This window comes from Colossoma macropomum, unplaced genomic scaffold (genome assembly GCF_904425465.1).
Source record: "Colossoma macropomum unplaced genomic scaffold, Colossoma_macropomum, whole genome shotgun sequence".
Lineage (NCBI taxonomy): Eukaryota > Metazoa > Chordata > Actinopteri > Characiformes > Serrasalmidae > Colossoma > Colossoma macropomum.
In genome coordinates, this window is record NW_023494787.1 from 43,447,024 (window position 1) to 43,464,598 (window position 17,575).

The 17,575-nt window shown below is 44.1% G+C and overlaps 1 protein-coding gene across 1 annotated transcript in view; it reads right to left on the minus strand.

Annotated features, from left to right (window-relative positions):
* The window catches only part of notch3 (notch receptor 3), a 41,049-nt gene that overhangs the window by 5,635 nt on the left and 17,839 nt on the right, over positions 1–17,575 (minus strand). The window contains exons 5-24 of the mRNA XM_036567509.1: positions 16,937–17,059; positions 15,708–15,941; positions 15,466–15,621; positions 14,868–15,053; positions 12,265–12,378; positions 10,550–10,663; positions 7,032–7,265; positions 6,722–6,832; positions 6,282–6,474; positions 5,692–5,837; positions 5,037–5,270; positions 4,471–4,623; positions 3,689–3,917; positions 3,267–3,468; positions 2,880–3,030; positions 2,422–2,606; positions 2,124–2,256; positions 1,613–1,867; positions 1,367–1,479; positions 286–815 (exon numbers count right to left, since the gene is read on the minus strand). Coding sequence (XP_036423402.1) covers positions 286–815; positions 1,367–1,479; positions 1,613–1,867; positions 2,124–2,256; positions 2,422–2,606; positions 2,880–3,030; positions 3,267–3,468; positions 3,689–3,917; positions 4,471–4,623; positions 5,037–5,270; positions 5,692–5,837; positions 6,282–6,474; positions 6,722–6,832; positions 7,032–7,265; positions 10,550–10,663; positions 12,265–12,378; positions 14,868–15,053; positions 15,466–15,621; positions 15,708–15,941; positions 16,937–17,059 — 3,796 coding nt within the window. The remainder of the gene's footprint in view (positions 1–285; positions 816–1,366; positions 1,480–1,612; positions 1,868–2,123; positions 2,257–2,421; positions 2,607–2,879; positions 3,031–3,266; positions 3,469–3,688; positions 3,918–4,470; positions 4,624–5,036; positions 5,271–5,691; positions 5,838–6,281; positions 6,475–6,721; positions 6,833–7,031; positions 7,266–10,549; positions 10,664–12,264; positions 12,379–14,867; positions 15,054–15,465; positions 15,622–15,707; positions 15,942–16,936; positions 17,060–17,575) is intronic.

The window sequence follows — 17,575 nt, forward strand, 5'->3', positions numbered from 1 at the left end:
TTTTCATTCTCCTTAGTCCTTTCTGAAATATAGGGTATGTATTAGTGTAATACTAATCTAAAACACCCCTGATGATCCTATTATTGGTGAAAAAAATAATTATGACTAATTCTGGTATATAAAACCATAAAATGCAAAGCTTTGGTGGACTATGCTGGACTTCAGGCAAAATAAGCATAAGCCATGCAAGCATAACTCTTAAATAAGCATAATTCTAGATGCAAAATAAGCATAAGCAATCAGACAATAGGCAATGAAAAAGAAAAAAAAAAAGTTCACACTTACTTGCAGACCTTCTCCTTGCTCTTACAGTCGAAGTTGTCATACAGGCAGTCTGCGTTATTGCACGACTCGTCGCACTGGCTGTTGTTGAAGACGCGCCAGCAGCGTGGGTCAGCACAGCGTGCCCAAGGGTCCACAGCCAGCGAGCAGTCTCCCCCATCCCAGTGGCAGGGGAAGGTGTTGCACTCCTTATCGCAGACACCATCATTGGCCTTGCCGTGGCAGTCAGCAATAGGGCATGAGGGCAACGTCAGCTCTGGCATGCGGGGCTCCTGTTCACAGCGCTTACCTTTCCAGCCTCCTATGCAATGGCAGCTGAAGAAAGGGAAGATAGCCTCCTCGGTGCAAACGCCGCCATTGCGGCAGGGCTTGGACGAACAGCTCTGGTTGCTGCGGTGCTGACACTGCGGTCCAGCGAAGCCCTGCTGGCAGGAGCAACGTGCGCCATGAGATGTCACAGTGCAGGTGCCACCATTGTAGCAGGACAACTCTCTGCATGACATGCTGCGCTCACAGTTAGCCCCTGTATAGCCCTGAGAAAAAGAAAGATTGTGGTGAATGACTGAGGAAGTATGACTTGATCTGTGCAATAAAATTACTGAATTATGATTATAATTTGTTTATCAAATGATTAAATTATCCTCAATAATTTAGTAAAAGATCATTATTGAAGACAATGTCTACATCAGAGGCATTTTTGAAGCAAATGCTTGAGATTTGTGGCTTCTACTGTACATTAGGTGGCAATGTGTGCCTTTACTCACAGCACAAACTAGTGAGATGATTAGCAGTTATCTAGCTATTCCCAGTGGTGAAATAATGCTTCAAAATACAGAGTTTAATTTATATATTGTATTTATAATTATTTATTTCATGTTGTATCTTGAACATAAAAAAAATCACCAGTAAAAGCCTATTAATAATACCAGAATAAGCCTAATAATAAATAGTAAAACAAAACATATGTTGTGATTGGATTTTTTTGGGCTGCCCAGCCCTGTCAATGTTTGACTTGTTTTTGCTGATTGTGGGGACACTATGTAGACTATGAACAAGAAGAGGAAGGATAAATAAGGTTACTCACCAGCTGACATGTGCAAATGTATCCCAGTGGTGAGCTGCTGGACCCTGAGCATGCTCCACCATTCTTACAAGGCTGTGACTCGCACACACCAAACCTGTTCTGACAGCCTCGACCTGGACATCCACACACAATCAAAGTGATTAGAGCCTGTGGGTGCACACCCACCTACACCCTCCCACACCCACACTCGCTGATACACACTTCCATACCTAACCCAAAACTACTCAGAATGCTCTTGTAAAGTACCTGTAAAGCCCGGCTTGCAGACACACAGGTAGTCATTAGGCAGCTGGATGCAGTCCAGGCTGTTGGCCGGGTTGCAGGGGTTGGAGTGACACTCATTTATATCTCCCTCACAGCGTTCGCCCGTGAAGCCTGGAGGACAGTTACAGCGATAGCCTCCTACCCGGTCCACACAGGTTCCGTTATTCTGACATTTGGGCATGCCATGAGGCCTTGTAGGAGTGGCACAGTCGTCTTCGTTTATCTCACACAGAACCCCTGGGAAGACATTGTTTTACATTAACATTACATTTCGCTGGCTGCTACTGCTTCCTCCACATAGACCTGCCACCCTCTCTTCCAGTGTTTTCCAAGAATCCACTACAACTATACACATTTTTAATGTTAATAATGTAACTCTTCCACTCATTATGTATTGTCTTTTATTATTGAATTTTATGTTGTCACATGCATCAATAGAAATTAAACTTATAACTGCAAAAATGAAAAAGATTCTGATTATTCTTAGACCTACCCAGTGTTCCAGGAGGGCAGGAGCAGATGTAGCGGCCCACTAGATCAATGCAGGTGCCTCCGTTCTGACAGGGATGAGAGCGGCACTCGTTTATCTCCCTCTCGCAGTTCTGTCCTTCAAACCCTGGCATACACTGAGAGAACACGGGGCAAAGGAGCGAATGAGTAGACAGGTGGACTTAGTTTAATAGATTACAGCCATTTTCATCTATGATGCAGAATGATGGAATATTTTAATAATCTTTGATCCTGTTCACTGCAGTATTTAATTATAGAACAGATTTTGTGCTGTCACTCACATCACACGTGTATCCTCCTACGTAGCCTCTGCAGGTGGCGCCATTGAGGCAGGGTTTGTCCTCACAGTGGTCCACCTGACTTTCACAGTAGCTGCCTGTATAATCAACTGGACACTTGCAATAGTGTGTGTTCCCAGTGTTCACACAGTGACCGCCGTGATGACAAAGCTCATCTATCTGAATACCTGGAGAAGCACAAACAAAGTCACATCAGCGAAACAAAACCCTAATTTACACTAATCTGTAGTTCTTTGGACTCTAAATACTAAGCACAAATGAACACTAATTGATTTAGCACTGGACTGAACCTCATTCAACTAATAAGCTACTTAACAAGACCCTTCTGAGTGGCTCAGTGAAAAAAAATACTGAAAGACACTAGAATACTGGTGCTCCAGGACCAAAGTTAGAATAGAACACTTCAAGCATGGGTAGATGTCCAATGAGGTCACACATACGTCTCTGAATGGCAGCCATCTCGCAGGAGACCCCCGGAATGTCACAGTAGCGTCCAGACCAGCCGCCCACGCAGTCGCAGGAGCCGTCTTTAGGCCTGCAGCGTCCACCGTTCTGACATGGATTTGGGCGTCTGCACCAGTCCACAGGCATCTTCCCAGCAATACAGACACTTAGTTGTGGTTGTGTGAAGTTGTGTGACAATCATGCTATGTGTATTTATGAATTATATATATGCTCAATGACTTTTAAAACACTTTTATGAGTTTGATAGACATTTTAGGAAAGTGTCACTGGACACAAAATTAAAAGCTATGGAAACATCAGCCAATGAATCCTATGTAATTATTCTCAATCTACTTCGCATTAGTGAAGGCTGGGGTGTGTACCTGGCAGCGGCTGCCAGTGTAGCCCTTTGGGCAGGAGCAGTGGAACGACTCCAAGCCATCCTGACACAATCCTCCGTTGAGGCAAGGCTGTGAGTTGCACTTGTTCACCTCATACTGACAGTGGTCTCCGGTAAAGCCTGAGCGGCACATGCAGGAAAAGCCATTGATCTTATCCAGGCAGGTACCGCCATTAAAGCATGAGCTGCAGAACACATACAGCAGTAGTTAGCACTATTTCTGACCACACTTCACTCCTCTTCTCATTTGAAATTGCACTGTAGGAACTTTTCATAATGAATGGATTAATAGAAATCTTACATGTGAACCTTTCTAACCATTTCCCATATATGAGGATATTCTTATTCACTAGGATGTTTTTACTTTAAAGATTTACTAATGCATTCAGAGACTTGCTCTCTCACCTCTCAGTACAGTCAGGTATGTTGGTCTCGCAGTGCAGGCCGGTGAAACCTGGCTTGCAGGTGCAGGTGTAACTGTTGACGTAGTCGGTGCAGGTGCCCCCGTTCTTGCAGGGGGCGCTCTGGCACTCGTTCACCTCGATGGCACAGCGTGGGCCCGTGAAGCCGGGCAGACAGGTGCAGTAAAAGGTGTCAATGCCATCTGTGCACGTGCCTCCACTCAGACACGGGTCTGCAGGCAGACAGAGGAATAGCAGTCAAAGACTGGAGGACACAGCCACAAATGCACTGATTGTTAGGACTTCAGGCGTTTTCACAGTAGAGTTTTTTCTGGACCCAGGTCCGCTTGCTCTGTGAGTTTGGTAGTTTTGGTCAAGTGTGAAAGCTGTTTTCTAGCCCCGGAACAGTCCAGAGAACCAATCTCTGCTCCTCCTAAAATCGGTTGTCTGGGGTTTGCTTCCAGTAAACTCATGTGGAACATGTGGAAGTTATTCACTCTCGGCGCTGCATGTGGGGCCATGCGATTGGTTTTTTTTGTAACAGAAAGCAAACCAGTGATAATGAGCCTCTCCCCCAAACGAACACAGAATCAGCCCTGGTTACAGACTCAAGTATTTGGGACAAGTGTGAAAACGCCCGTTTTTGGCTTCATTTTGTACAGGTTGACCAGCAGTAAACTTGCAGTAAGGCTTACTAAAGAGCTTGGCAATCATTTTCTGAGTGTGGCAGAACAGGAAAGACACTAAACTGTGCAAGAAAAACTTGCAGAAGCTGATTTTACTCACTCGGGATACAGTCATTGATGTCGGTTTCGCAGTTGGGTCCAGTGTATCCGGCACGGCATGAGCACACATAGCCGCCCAACATATTGGTGCAGGTGCCACGGTTCTTACATGGGTTAGATGTGCACTCGTTTACGTCAATATTACACAGCTGGCCTGTGTAGACAGCAACGCATGGTCAGTCATTTAACAAATAACTGTCATGAATATTTGCAAGGCATTTTCAGATATTTGTATGAAACATTCACAAAGTTTATAAGCCTACATTGTGAAGGAGTTTTGTCTGATACCCATAAAAAAGCTCCACTGTGGCTGGCCTAAAGGCATGCTGCAGGTTTATATAGCACTCCCAACAATAGGTAATGATAACTAACTAGCAAAAGGGTGTTCACACCAAACTAGCAGAAGCCTACGTGATCCTACTTGTTTGCTTGCTTACTTTCATATAAATAAGTGTAATCAAATAAAAAATAATGAATTATTTCTGAACAGATGCTGCAGGCATGACCAAAAAACATTCAAGTGCATTAACTTGTGGAACTCTGCACTAGCATGATGGGGCCACTCACCCTTCCATCCTGGCTGGCAGTTGCACTGGTAACCAAGGTAGTCGGGCGTGTGCGTGCAGATGGCGTGGTTGGCGCAGGGATTGGGTGAGCAGGGTGTGAGCACCTCAGCGCAGGTGGGCCCACTGTAGGGCGGCTCACACAGACAGGTAAAACTGGCCACTCTGTCCAAACAAGTGCCCTGATTCAGACAGGGGCTGGAAGCACACTCATTGATGTTCAACTGGCATAGGTTACCTGAGGAATTGAGAAAGAGGGAAAGAGGAAGAGATAGAAATGATATGTTGGTGAGAACAAGAAGGAGTGGCACATACTGCATTGGGTAACACAAGATGAGCAGACCATAGAATCACCCTGTAGGGGGCGACATGGCCCAATTCTTGTGAGACGGAGATGTTTCAATCCCTCAAGTACTACAAATAGGATTCGCATGGGATCTGTAGGGACTTTTTGTATTCAGAAAACAGGCTGTCTTTGAACTCAAACATGTCTTAAGACTCATTTTCCTAGAAAGTGCCTGAGCCTTATGAATAAAACTTTTAATACTTATAATTATCTTTAACTAATACTTTTTAGGCTAATATACGTCAGGACTGTCAGCTTTGTCATGTATTATGAGTTAAGGGAATTAGCTGGATGAATAGGATCCCACACCCACCTCTGAAGCCTTGTCGACACTTGCAGGTGAAGCCGTTGAGCTGGTCGATGCAGGTGCCAGCGTTTTGGCAGGGGTTGGGCAGACAGTCATTGCGGTCAAGGTCACAGTTCTTGCCCATCCAGCCTGGCTCACAATCACAGCGGTACCTGTGCAATACAATCCAGAGTCACTCACTGTCACATTCACGCACCGCATGCACTCTTCGTATATCGATAGTACAAAAGAAGCAGCCTGCTAAAAATGCTAAAACTGAAAGCCAGCCATGGTTGCACACTCCATTCACTTTTTACATTGTCTAAAAATAGTTTGACTGAAAATGCTAAGAATAAGTGACAGCAAGCCATGAGTTAGCATGATGTAATTTATATAATACTAAATAGTGGCTGCTGAATTTCATTGCTTGAAAACCAGGTGATCACTTTTGGTCAAGCTATTACTTAACAGGAAAGGTGTCAAACCCCAGTGCTTAAGGACTGCACCCTTTTCACCTGATTCCTTTCGTCAACTGATTTTTAAGCCTGCCAGGGTTTAAAGGTAAAGGTGCTGTAGTTCAACACCCATGTTCAAGCAAAAAAGCTATAGTGTGGTACCCGTTGGGGTCCTCTCTGCAGGCTCCATGCACACACGGGCTGCTGCTGCACTCGTCCACATGCGAGTAGCAGTAAGGCTCGTGAAATCCAGCGGGACACAGGCAGCGGAAGCCGTTCTCCTCGTCCACGCAGGTGCCTCCGTTTCGGCAAGGGTTCGATGAACACTCATCCAGCTCCACGTTACACTGAGGGCCTGAGAGTGAGACAGAGATCACAGAGTTTTACTGATGAAGGAACGAACAAGAATTCACTGGTGTTCTTTTCCCACACTACTGTTAATGATAACTATACTACATTTCTCAGACATCTCAGAGAGCTGATCCAAGATCATGTATCTTCAGGTCATGTCATTGTAAGTAAAAGATGAAACCTGATCCTGCCTAGTTTCCTGAACAAGGCCACAGCTCCCACAGAGAACCGAGAGGCAGAAAAAATCTCACCAGTGAAGCCGGGTTTGCACACGCAGTCGTAACGGTTAATGCCATCCTTGCAGATGCCATATTCACATGGATTGCTGGCACAATCGTCATAGTTGATTTCACAGTTGGTGCCTGTTTAAAAAAAACAAAAAAAAAAACAAAAAAAAAACAGTAATTAATACTGTAAATGGGACTACTTTTATTTGGTAATTTATATTTGGTAGTATATTGGTTAGTTTCCTCCTTATCTCAAATGTAGCAAATCAGTCAAAACTGTTTGATTTTTACTGAACTGTCACTTTGGCTACACAAGTCGGAGCAAGTCTCTCACCTGATGTGCCATGCTGGCACTGGCAGATGTATTTGTTGACCAGGTCCACGCACTTGCCCCCATTCTGGCAGGGGTTGCTGTGGCACTCGTTGAGCTGGTTCTCGCAGCGGTAACCTGTGTAGCCGGGCACACAGTTACATGTGTAGCTGGCGATGCCGTCCACGCAGGTGCCATGGTGGCATGGGTCAGGCTGGCAATTATCAATGTTGCTCTCACAGAGTCTGCCCTCAAAGCCTAGAGACAGACACAGAATCAAAATCCGAATCACTTTATTGGTCAAGTACTAAGGTTGTAAAAGTGTATCTCAAAGTAGAGATTCAACTGCTAGAAGAAGAGACTATAATCTATTACAATAATATTTCATATAAAGCATTTACTTATGTTTTGGCCTAAAACAAAATTCTCAGGTGGTTTCAAATGCAACAAAAAAATCCCAAAAACAATTAAATCAAATTCAATTGTGGAGAAATCTGAGACTGTTTAAGGTAACATAAATAATTTCCTAACAATCGCAATTGAATCAATAAAAGTCAGAGATTTACAGTTTTACCAATTACAAGTCTTTAGTTTTGCAGTTTTTAAAACTAGGCCATTTATTAACCAGATGAACCCAACAAGCCCGGTACCTGGCCCCCAAAAAAGAAAGCCAGTTCAAATCTGCCACCAGAAGTACCACAGGCATGTCCTCACTGGCAAAAGCAAAATAATTTTTTATCACTTTCAGCACGTAGATCAAGAGTTTTGTGTTTATGTTTTGTATCACCATATAAAATATGCACAAGGCTTACTTTATTATTGGATGCACTATGTTTGAGTGGATGAGTGAACTCCTTAAGAGCATGGTAAGCACTTTTTATTGTTTTGTTTAATAACAAATAATTCTGTTTGTTCAAAAAGGTAGTTTGAGACAAACCGAATACACATCAGACAAATCGAATTAACATCAGTAAACAAATCTTTCAGAGTAATCAAACTGCAGAGATTTTAGTGTTGTTCTTAAAGGATTAAAAAGTTTAGCTCTGTCCCCAAACTTTTGATGGGTTACAGTGGCTTCCCTCTGTGTGACTCAGACGTGCGCTCATCCACAACAGTCTGTGGGACAGCGTCTCTTTTCTCGCAGCGCTACTGCATTTCACACACCGATTCAGCCCCTGCTATTCATGGTTTTGTCTGCGATGTGAAGACTTCCTCTCTTTCACTCGCACGCTCCTTCTCCCCCTTCGCCCTCCACCTCTTTTCCAGATTCTTTTTTTTTCAACTCTGAAAACTTCCAATTCCTTTTCCTCGTTCTCTGTCTGCGTGATGGTGTTTTTTTCCTCCTCTTTCGAAGGTTCCTTTCTGCTTCCTCTGTTTCCTTCGCTCTCTCTCTCTCTCTCTCTCCCCCTCTCCCTCTTTGCTGAAAGGTCCTACAGTGTGGTGCCCGGGTTCCCGTGGTTTCCATGCCGACAGGTTGTCAGGCAGTGGCAGAGCGGGGCAGGGCCGGGCCGGGCCGGTCCGCTGTGGGGGGAGGGAGGAGGGGTGGAGGGTGCCTTTCACTGGGCCTCACAGAACTGCTTTTGTCCCAGAGAGTTGTGGGACAATACCCTGCGCCCCTGCTAACGGGACAACTCCATGCAGCAGAACAGGAGCAGCAGAATACCAAGCAGCTGGCTTCTCTAGACAATACCTCACATTTTGCACACTACACTTTTTCCTTCACAGACATTTACTCAAACATGAGTTTTCTCATAAGTTCACCTTTTAGAAAAACAAATCTGTGAAGTAACTCACAAGGAATTATTCAGAGGCCAAAAAAGTGTGGAACAAATCACCTTCTAAATCTTCGATTTTAGATTCTTTAAAGTAATCCCCCTTTGCCATAATGCAACTTTATTCTCTTTACAATCTTGACATTCCCTGAGGAGCAACCTGGGATGCTAAAACTACTTGTTAGGCGTAAATGCCATAAAAATGACCTTTTAAACGTAATTTCTAGGGATGCACAACAGTATTGGAATCATATCGGTATCTGTGGATAATTGCTTAAAACATTCGGGTCTGGAAGAGCAGAACGTTTAAGCAGCACTGAGTTATTGTGCTAAAATCTCTGCATTTTATTCACTTTACTGCATTAGTAACCCTATAGAAATAATGTTATTTCTCCATAATGCTAATCAACGTAAACACAGTCACAATTTAATGTTTAAGTATCAGTATATTGTCATCAACAAATCCAGACATAAAAAATATCTGCTACTGGTATTCCCATCTCGCCGCATCCATAAATATTTCAGTGTTTCAGACATAAATTCATACTAGCATAACTATCTAGATTTGTCTTAGAAACTAATTTCAAGAATTTATGCTGAGGCCTTTAGATGAAAACATCTTCGTGATTACAAATCCAGCCAGGTGTCTGGTACCGTACACCCACCTGTAAATTACATACATGCTATATTGTACCACACACTTACATATAAGTAACTAAAGGCAGGCGTTTTACACACTTAACATGCATTCTCACAGTCCTTTACTACTACATGCACTTGGCCTCATGGAGAATTTGGCCAATAGGTTCAATGAGGACGACAGATGACACATTCCTCCAGACAGGACAATGTGAACGGGGCTGCTGGGAGTTTTGGGCTGTGCCATACGGCGCTGTGTGGGTATGTTATTGTGGGGTACGGATGAGCAGATGTCGGGGTGACAGCAGAGTGTAACCCCCATCCTCACCAGCTGCTGGCCCTGAGTGACCCTGTGATCCCCGAGGTCCAGCAGGGGGAAGAGGGGGATTAAGAGTCTGTTGACAGTCTGATCAGTGAGGGATAAAGGGGGCGTCTGACCTCCACATCAGACTCATTTTCTATGGGGACACAGGTATGTATGGCCAGTCTGATGCTGATATTGACTTGAACTCTGGAGATGCCGGACAGAGTCAAGGGGGTATTATGTAAGGATGTAAATCTCCGACCTCACAACGATTCGATTAGGCAATGATTTAATGCTTCATGAAATCACAAATTTCACCATCCTTAAATATGATTAGACTATTTTAGTATGAAATTAGAGTTATGTTTTTAAAAAAAATGAATATGAAAATATGATTGGAGCAACTATTCACACCAGGGCTGCCCAAAATGAGGCCTGCATGCCAAAGTTGGCCCATGAGGATATTCAATTTAACTTCACAATTTTTTATAAAATTATCTTCTTAAGTATTTAGTAATTAAATGAAGTGTACTTTCAAAAACCAACCTACTATCTTCAATTACATATTATTTTGTCTTCTTGGCCCTTGGCCACCACAAACACTGCACTTTAGGCCCCCAGAGCAAAATGTTTGAGCACCCCAATGTACAGAGTAGAGAAATACAGACAATATACAGAATACAAACCAAGCCTTTTTTAGATATATAGATTAGAAAATAGCCAGAGGATTTTATTTTGGCCAAAACATAAGCCCACACCTACAGACTGGGTCACTTCACTTTTTACGATACAAGAATGCAAGTATACATGTACAAATGTTGGCCTACCTTCAGCACAGCGGCACTCGTAGCCATTGGGCCGGTCGATGCACTTGGCTCCGTTCTGGCAGGGTGTGCTGGCGCACTCATCAATGTCGATTTGACACATGGTGCCAGAGAAGCCTGGGACAGGCAAACACAGAGGGCAGGGGTCACACTGAGGCAGCAAAGGGTCACTGTGCTCAGCCTCAGAGGGCAGAGGTGTCCGGCCTAGGTTTCGGCTATGTGTACAGAGCTTGGGCCACAGGCGCTAATCAAGCTGTGACCAGTTAACATAGTTAACAAAGTCTGCATTTGGTTAATCCCTTCGACTCTAAGAAGCTGCTTCAAGTCCTGATTCTCATAACTATGTATTACTTTCATAGTAGTTACTGAATAAATCATAGCAATTACTTACAAGAACACTCCACCATTTTAAACTTAACTAGCATATGGTCAATTACCAAATGCAACAATCTTGACACGGAAAACCCGCAGACTCAAAAGACAACATAAAATAAGGGCCAATGGGAAATTTAGCATTTGTCCACTGACTTTTATTATAAATGTGTTTGACATCAGCGGGTTTTCTGTTCAGGGAAACACATTAACATTAATCAACCACATACAACAATAACTGCACAATGGCCCTGACATTTAAAGTCAAAAGAGACTGTCCAAAAACAGTAATGTGGATTTCTCTGACTGTGTACTGTTTGCTTCTGAGAATTCTCCATAACATGTTTATAACCGGCTGAAGTTCAGGCCCACATCCTGAAATGTTTAGCCTAATCTAGATTTGAGAACGGCTAGAGAGGACAAAAAAAAACACTTTTTCTTCACTGTTTTTCAAGGAATGACTAAGGCAGAACACCAACTACACTTAGTTCCATCCTCTTTCTCTTATCCATGTAGACAACAAAACTAACTAAAAAGAATGGGCGGGATTTGCGCACTGCCAAATAAGTAGTAAAACATGCCAGCTATGGCGATTAGCCATTCAACAAGTACATTGTTTGTAGCTGGCACATATTTCTGCAGTGTCTTTCCCTACAACTCTGTGGATATGCAGTGGTTTGCGCTGAGCTTTTAATTACTGCCTGGCATGTGTAGGCTGGGAAAACGTGCACTGGGGCAAAGTAAGAGCAATCTATAGGCAGGGGCCCCCGTGGAAAACGTCCATTTCTGCTTGGACAGAATGCGGCATGTTGATTAACAGTGTTGTGATGGGATCTTGTGCGACGATGCTTGGGGCAGGAGGTTAGAGGTGGGGGGGAGAGGACACTGGAATTGTTTTCTCCATGCGCCAGAAAAGCCCCCCCATCCCATTGCACTCCTAGCACAAGCTCTGCCGACTCAATAGCTAGATGGGGGGTTTTTTGGGGGGGTTGTCTGCCCCAGATGTAAATTGCAGACCAGGAAAAGAATCTCATTAGCAGGACTGCTGTTACCCCCCATCCGCCTAAACCATGCTGCACTATGGATGAGTGGGGGATGGTTTGGGGAGGAGGGGGGGCACAATGGTGCCTTTGTCCTGGCACGCAGCCCTGCTGCCCCCAAAGGCCCGGCTCTTATGAGTAATTACACAGAGCATCAGACCGGCAGGAGAAGCAGCACCAGTCTAATATTAATTGACTTAAACATTCCACAAGTGGCCTTGCACTCTTGACAATGAATTTGGATGATTTCCTGAGTTCGCTGAGTGGATGCTGACTGCATGCGGGTTAACAGAGACAGTCCCCTACCTGGCTGGCAGGTGCAGGTGAAGCCGTTGACGAGGTCTCTGCAGATACCGTCGTTTACACAGGGGTTGCTCTCGCACTCATCTATGTCCACCTCACAGTGTGTGCCCATGTAGCCTGAGCAACAAAGACACATACAAACACTCCCATCAGACACAGAGCCATAATAATAGTGTATTTAACACATCAAGGAGCTGGTGGGTGCAGACTTCACTCCCTCACTCATACTTACATAACTTACATCACAGATGAAAAAAATAACGTAAGCTTCAAGGTTAATAACTGAATAAAACGTTTGCTGTTTAATGGTTTAACCCTTTAGAAGTTGCAGTTATCACCAGTTACAACAAAGGTATGTAGGAATTTGACACCGATTACTTATAGCTCATTCGAGCAAATGGAGAAATTCTGTTGAAAGTAAAGATTCTAAACTTTCAGTTAAAATTGCATGAGGCTAAAGAATCGTTTTCATGAAAAAACTCTCTCGCATTATTTAACAATGTCTTAGCAACCTTTATGTGGAGAAATGTAACCTATTGATGCAGAGCTCATGAACTGGCAGTCTGGCACACTAGATTCAACGTTCAAGCCTGTCTGAAAAAAAAGGATGTGCTGGTGTTCTTAGCGAAATTCATAGAAACGAAATCACAATTACATATTTTCCACAAATCGTGCAGTTAAAGTAGAACATTATGTTTCATTATTAACATTATTTTTTCTATGTCATTTGAACACAGCAGTTATATCTACATTGTGTGAAAATTTCATGATGAATGGACCAACAGAAATAGCCCAACATTCTTTGAAATAAAATCTCACGTTAACTTACATTGGAAGTAAAAATGTTTTTTCCTTCTCCTGTTCTCTTGTTTTACGCAAAGAAAAGTCACCCTCTACTCTGTGTGTAGCATTGAAACACACCGAAAATGACAGAAACGCGACCTAGATTAATTCATTATATATCCGCTAAGATGACAGTGCTTACTCTAGACTGAGGGTTAAAGTAGACTACATATTAACCTGGCCCTTTAGAGCAGCTCAGGGGCCTTCTCACAATGCCAGAGGCCCGAAGAACAGGCTACACTACAAATTCATGTCTCAGAGGTTATGGATAATGGTTCTATATGTACACACTGGGGCCTCTCCTTTGAGCAGAACCTCTACTCCCTACTGTCTGTGGCATGACCCCAGAGTACTATAGACATGTCTCAATGGAGCACTAGCATGCCCCATAAACAGCAGCTCATACTGCCACCCCATTCAAATATGGATGGTGGCAGCAGTGTAGTGGAATCAGAACTAAACCAGCCAGGCCCACAGTGGCCGACGACGATGAGGAGGATGGAGAGGAAGAGGTGTCTGTGGAAATGAAAGGGGTTTTGGCAGGGGGGTGGGGGGTTGGGGGGTTGGGGGAAAAGCGCTGGGAAAAAGTTTGCTCTCTCTCTCTCTGTGCGAGGGGCACAGAGAGGAGCACAGAGGGGCCCTATTGTTGCTGTCCATTCCCACCACTCCACTGCTCATTATCATGCATCACACACTCCTCCCCCCACCTCTCTCTCTCTCTCTCTCTCTCTCTCTCTCTCTCTCTCTGCTAGCCCTATACACCTCACACTCCCAGCCCTCATTTGTATAGACCCCGGGACCCTGGGATGCATGTAAGTGCCGGGTTCGAAACTTTTGAGAGTCTGTGTGCGTCTGTAAGTGCGTGTGTGCTGGAGACAAGAAAAGCTTTGGGTTGTTGCTCGATGCTTCTTACACATCCGTGATGCTGAGATGCCAGCGGTGGCTCGAACATATGGCTAGCCCCCACCCCTCGCTAACTGAGTGAGGTAACAGATTCATAGGCTAAGTATTACTTGTTGCTCCCTCAGCAAATCTAGGGATGCACAGATATGGGAACTGTGGGCCACTGATGATACCTGATATTTTTCACGTACAGATCTACCAATACTGCCGATACGTATACATTTATACAGTGTAGGAATAGGGACAAGATCAACCTGGATTTGCATAACGACTGCAGATATTTTATCACAGTAGTCTAGCGCTGCCTAAACATTCTGGTCTTACAGACTATAATACATTTTATACGTACCACAAAATGGTCATAATTCATTTTTACATGACTATGTTCCAATCTCTCCTTATCCCTTAGAATTGCACAGGCTGTTCTGCTACTGTGCCTTTAAGACTGATTCAAGATAAATAGTCTCTGTTCTGATTGGCCATCCTGTATTGTGCTTCATTCAAAAAGCACTCAGAGCTGAAACACTGCTTAGAACTTAAATATGAATAGATGGGGCTAAACTGCTATAGGCTGAATCGGAGAATATATGTAAATGAGTTGGTTCTCATGAAATCACAGAAACAGTTCATTCAAAACAGGCTGCGTTTGCAGCTTAGTTTCCATATATAGACTGAGGAGTGAATAAATCTTAAACAACGTTTAAATATTACCGCTTTACATATTGTTAACTCCTTTATTTAAGTGAGAGAAATTCAGTTTTCCATGATATGGGTACTTTGAGCGATTTAAACCTGGCTAGTATTATAACCAGGGGTTTTCTGGTGTGTAACATGCTGGTGGCTGTGAGTTTGGGCTGTACCAGGCATGCAGATGCAGGTGAACTCTCCGATGCGATCCAGGCAGGTAGCGTCGTTCTGGCAGGGCATTGAGAGGCACTCGTTTATGTCAATCTCACAGCGAGGGCCTGTGTAGCCCCGACCGCACTGGCACTGAAACGAACCCTCAGTGTTAACACACTTCCCGAAGTGTTCACATGGGTTCGCACCTGACAGAGAGAGACAAGAACAGAGAGAGAGAGAGAGAGAGAGAGAGAGAGAGAGAGAGAGAGAGATGTTTATCAACAGCTTATTCACTTTGCACATTTGGTGTCCCAAAAGAGCTGTTTCCATGCTGTCAAGACAGTTTCCTTTGCTTTTTTGCACAGATCACTGCTAGCGTGCTCGAACAGTGCCAGCTACTCGTAGACTTGTAACTTGGCTTATGGTCTTCAGTAACCTCAAAATCTGCCCAGCAAGTCCTGAATTCGTTTCCAGCTTTGACCAAGAATTTTTCTTTTAGTGCCAAAGTGGTTGGAGAAATACAGCCAGTAAAAGAATGAGAGACAGAGTGATAATGAAAGACAGACAGAGAGGAGAGATATCCAGCACTGGTGTAAATATTGTAAATGTTAAAGGTACCGATAGAGCACTCGTCCATGTCCTGGTTGCAGGCTCCCCCGATGAAGCCGGCGGGACAGGTGCAGATGGCCCGGCCATTCAGCGGGTTGGTATCACACACTGCACCCTCGTTACAGGGATTACTGACGCACGCGTCATCCAGGTGACACAGCAGACCTGTAGACACACAGTGTGTCAGAATGAAAGCAGCGGAATGATGGGAGAAAGAGGGCGTGTCTGAGCGGAGAGGAGAGAGACAGTACCAGTCTTGCCAACAGGACACTCGCAGTAGAAGGAGGCCACACGGTCGTGGCAGGTTGCTCCATTAAAGCACACGGCAGTGGCACAGTCGTCGATGTTCTCACTGCAGTCGTCGCCCGTCCAGCCGTTAACACAGACGCACGTGTGACCGCCAATGGTGTTGAAGCACGTGCCGCCGTTGTGGCAGGCATTGGGCTGCATGAGGCACTCATTTACATCCTCGGCACAGTACTGACCTGAGAACACACACAGTTCCGTACTTGTCATGTCTCATTACACACAAGGAACTGGAAGAAAAAGCTATAGAAGCTTAAAATGAAATTCAAGTGAAAAATCAAATGTAATCTATATAAAAAAGACAAATTTCAGGGTTCAATATGCTGGTTATAACCGTTTTTAGATATGTTATGTACTCTTGCTTGTGTTGATACATAAAAGTGTGTCATAAAGTTTTAGATCTAAGATTACTACAACAGAGTTTCTCCCCTTTTTTAATTTCTGCATAATTAAACGGTTAAGATGTAAACAAAGTCTTTCAGAGTAGTGTGATGTGATATACTATATTCTAGAGAAGCTTACTGGCTCAGAATTGTTCACAGCAATGACTGATAGGAACCAGACATCTAAAGGGTTTAATGTCTATAAAACCTACGTCAGAGAAAGCTTTTACACAAAATGGTTAGAAGTTTGTTGCTTTGAGATAAAGTTTTGGCATAAATAATATTTTTAAACATATTCACAGAGAGAGGTGCATGAAGGGCGTTCTAAGGTAAAATAGTCCGTCCAGAAATTTGTTTTTGAATTTAGCACAATTTTACCATCATCAACATTACATATAAAAACTGAGAGGACATGTATGTTCACCAGACATTTTAGACAGTAAATAAAATGGTTATATTTGTGTTGCGGACATTGCAAGCCCTGGTCCCTACCACCACCACTGTACAGAAACCTCTACAATGAACCGTTTCACACTGAAACACTCTGAATGACTGTTTACATCTAAATGAGTGAATGATGCATTTTTTTTTAATGTTAGTGGAATTCTCCTTTAACAACTCAATGTTGTTTGAGATTAGTGTGTGATGATGCAGATATGCTAACTGGTTCAGTATAAGCTCTCATTACTTGTTAGGTACATTGGTCTTGAACTTCCTGTGCAAAACCAAAGATGCAAACTTCAGACATCAAACATATCTAGACGTTTCACTTTGTGTTAAAGGTCATATACCTGTCCACTCAGGTGGGCACTGACAGTTGTAAGTGTTGACTCCGTCCACACAAGTCCCTCCATTCATGCACTTGTGGCCGGGACAGTCGTCCACATTTATCTCGCAGTTAAGGCCCCCAAAACCTGTGAGAGACAAAACAGCTGTAGCTCGGCGGTGCGAGAAACACAGAGGTACTAACATCAGCCACTCCAAATGCCCACTGCACACATCATAACTCTCCCTCGCTTGCACTCTCTACGAGCAGCGCTTGCAAGCAGGAGTTAATAAAAGGTCCAGTGGGTGTTGGAGTGTTTACATGTTCTCCTGGCGGTTCCCACAGTGGCCAGAGCGAACCCTCCTGTGCCGGGCCACCCTCCCTGCCGGGCTTGCTTGTTTTACATTCGCTCACGGTTTCAATGACTTCCTCTCTGGTGAGAGCTATTTCCTGTCCCACTCCCCAGAGGCAAAGCAAGAGGGTCACAAAGCAAATTCCTCCTTGATACTGAGCAGCCTCGCTCTCTCTCCCTCTCTTTTATTCTCTCTCCTCCCCTCCACTCTCTAGGCTATTTATAGCAGGCAGCAGTTTGACCTATAGCAGGCTTATAGCAGCACCACTAGCCTGGGAAAGCCTGCAGTGTGCAGCAGGGGAAGAGAACCCT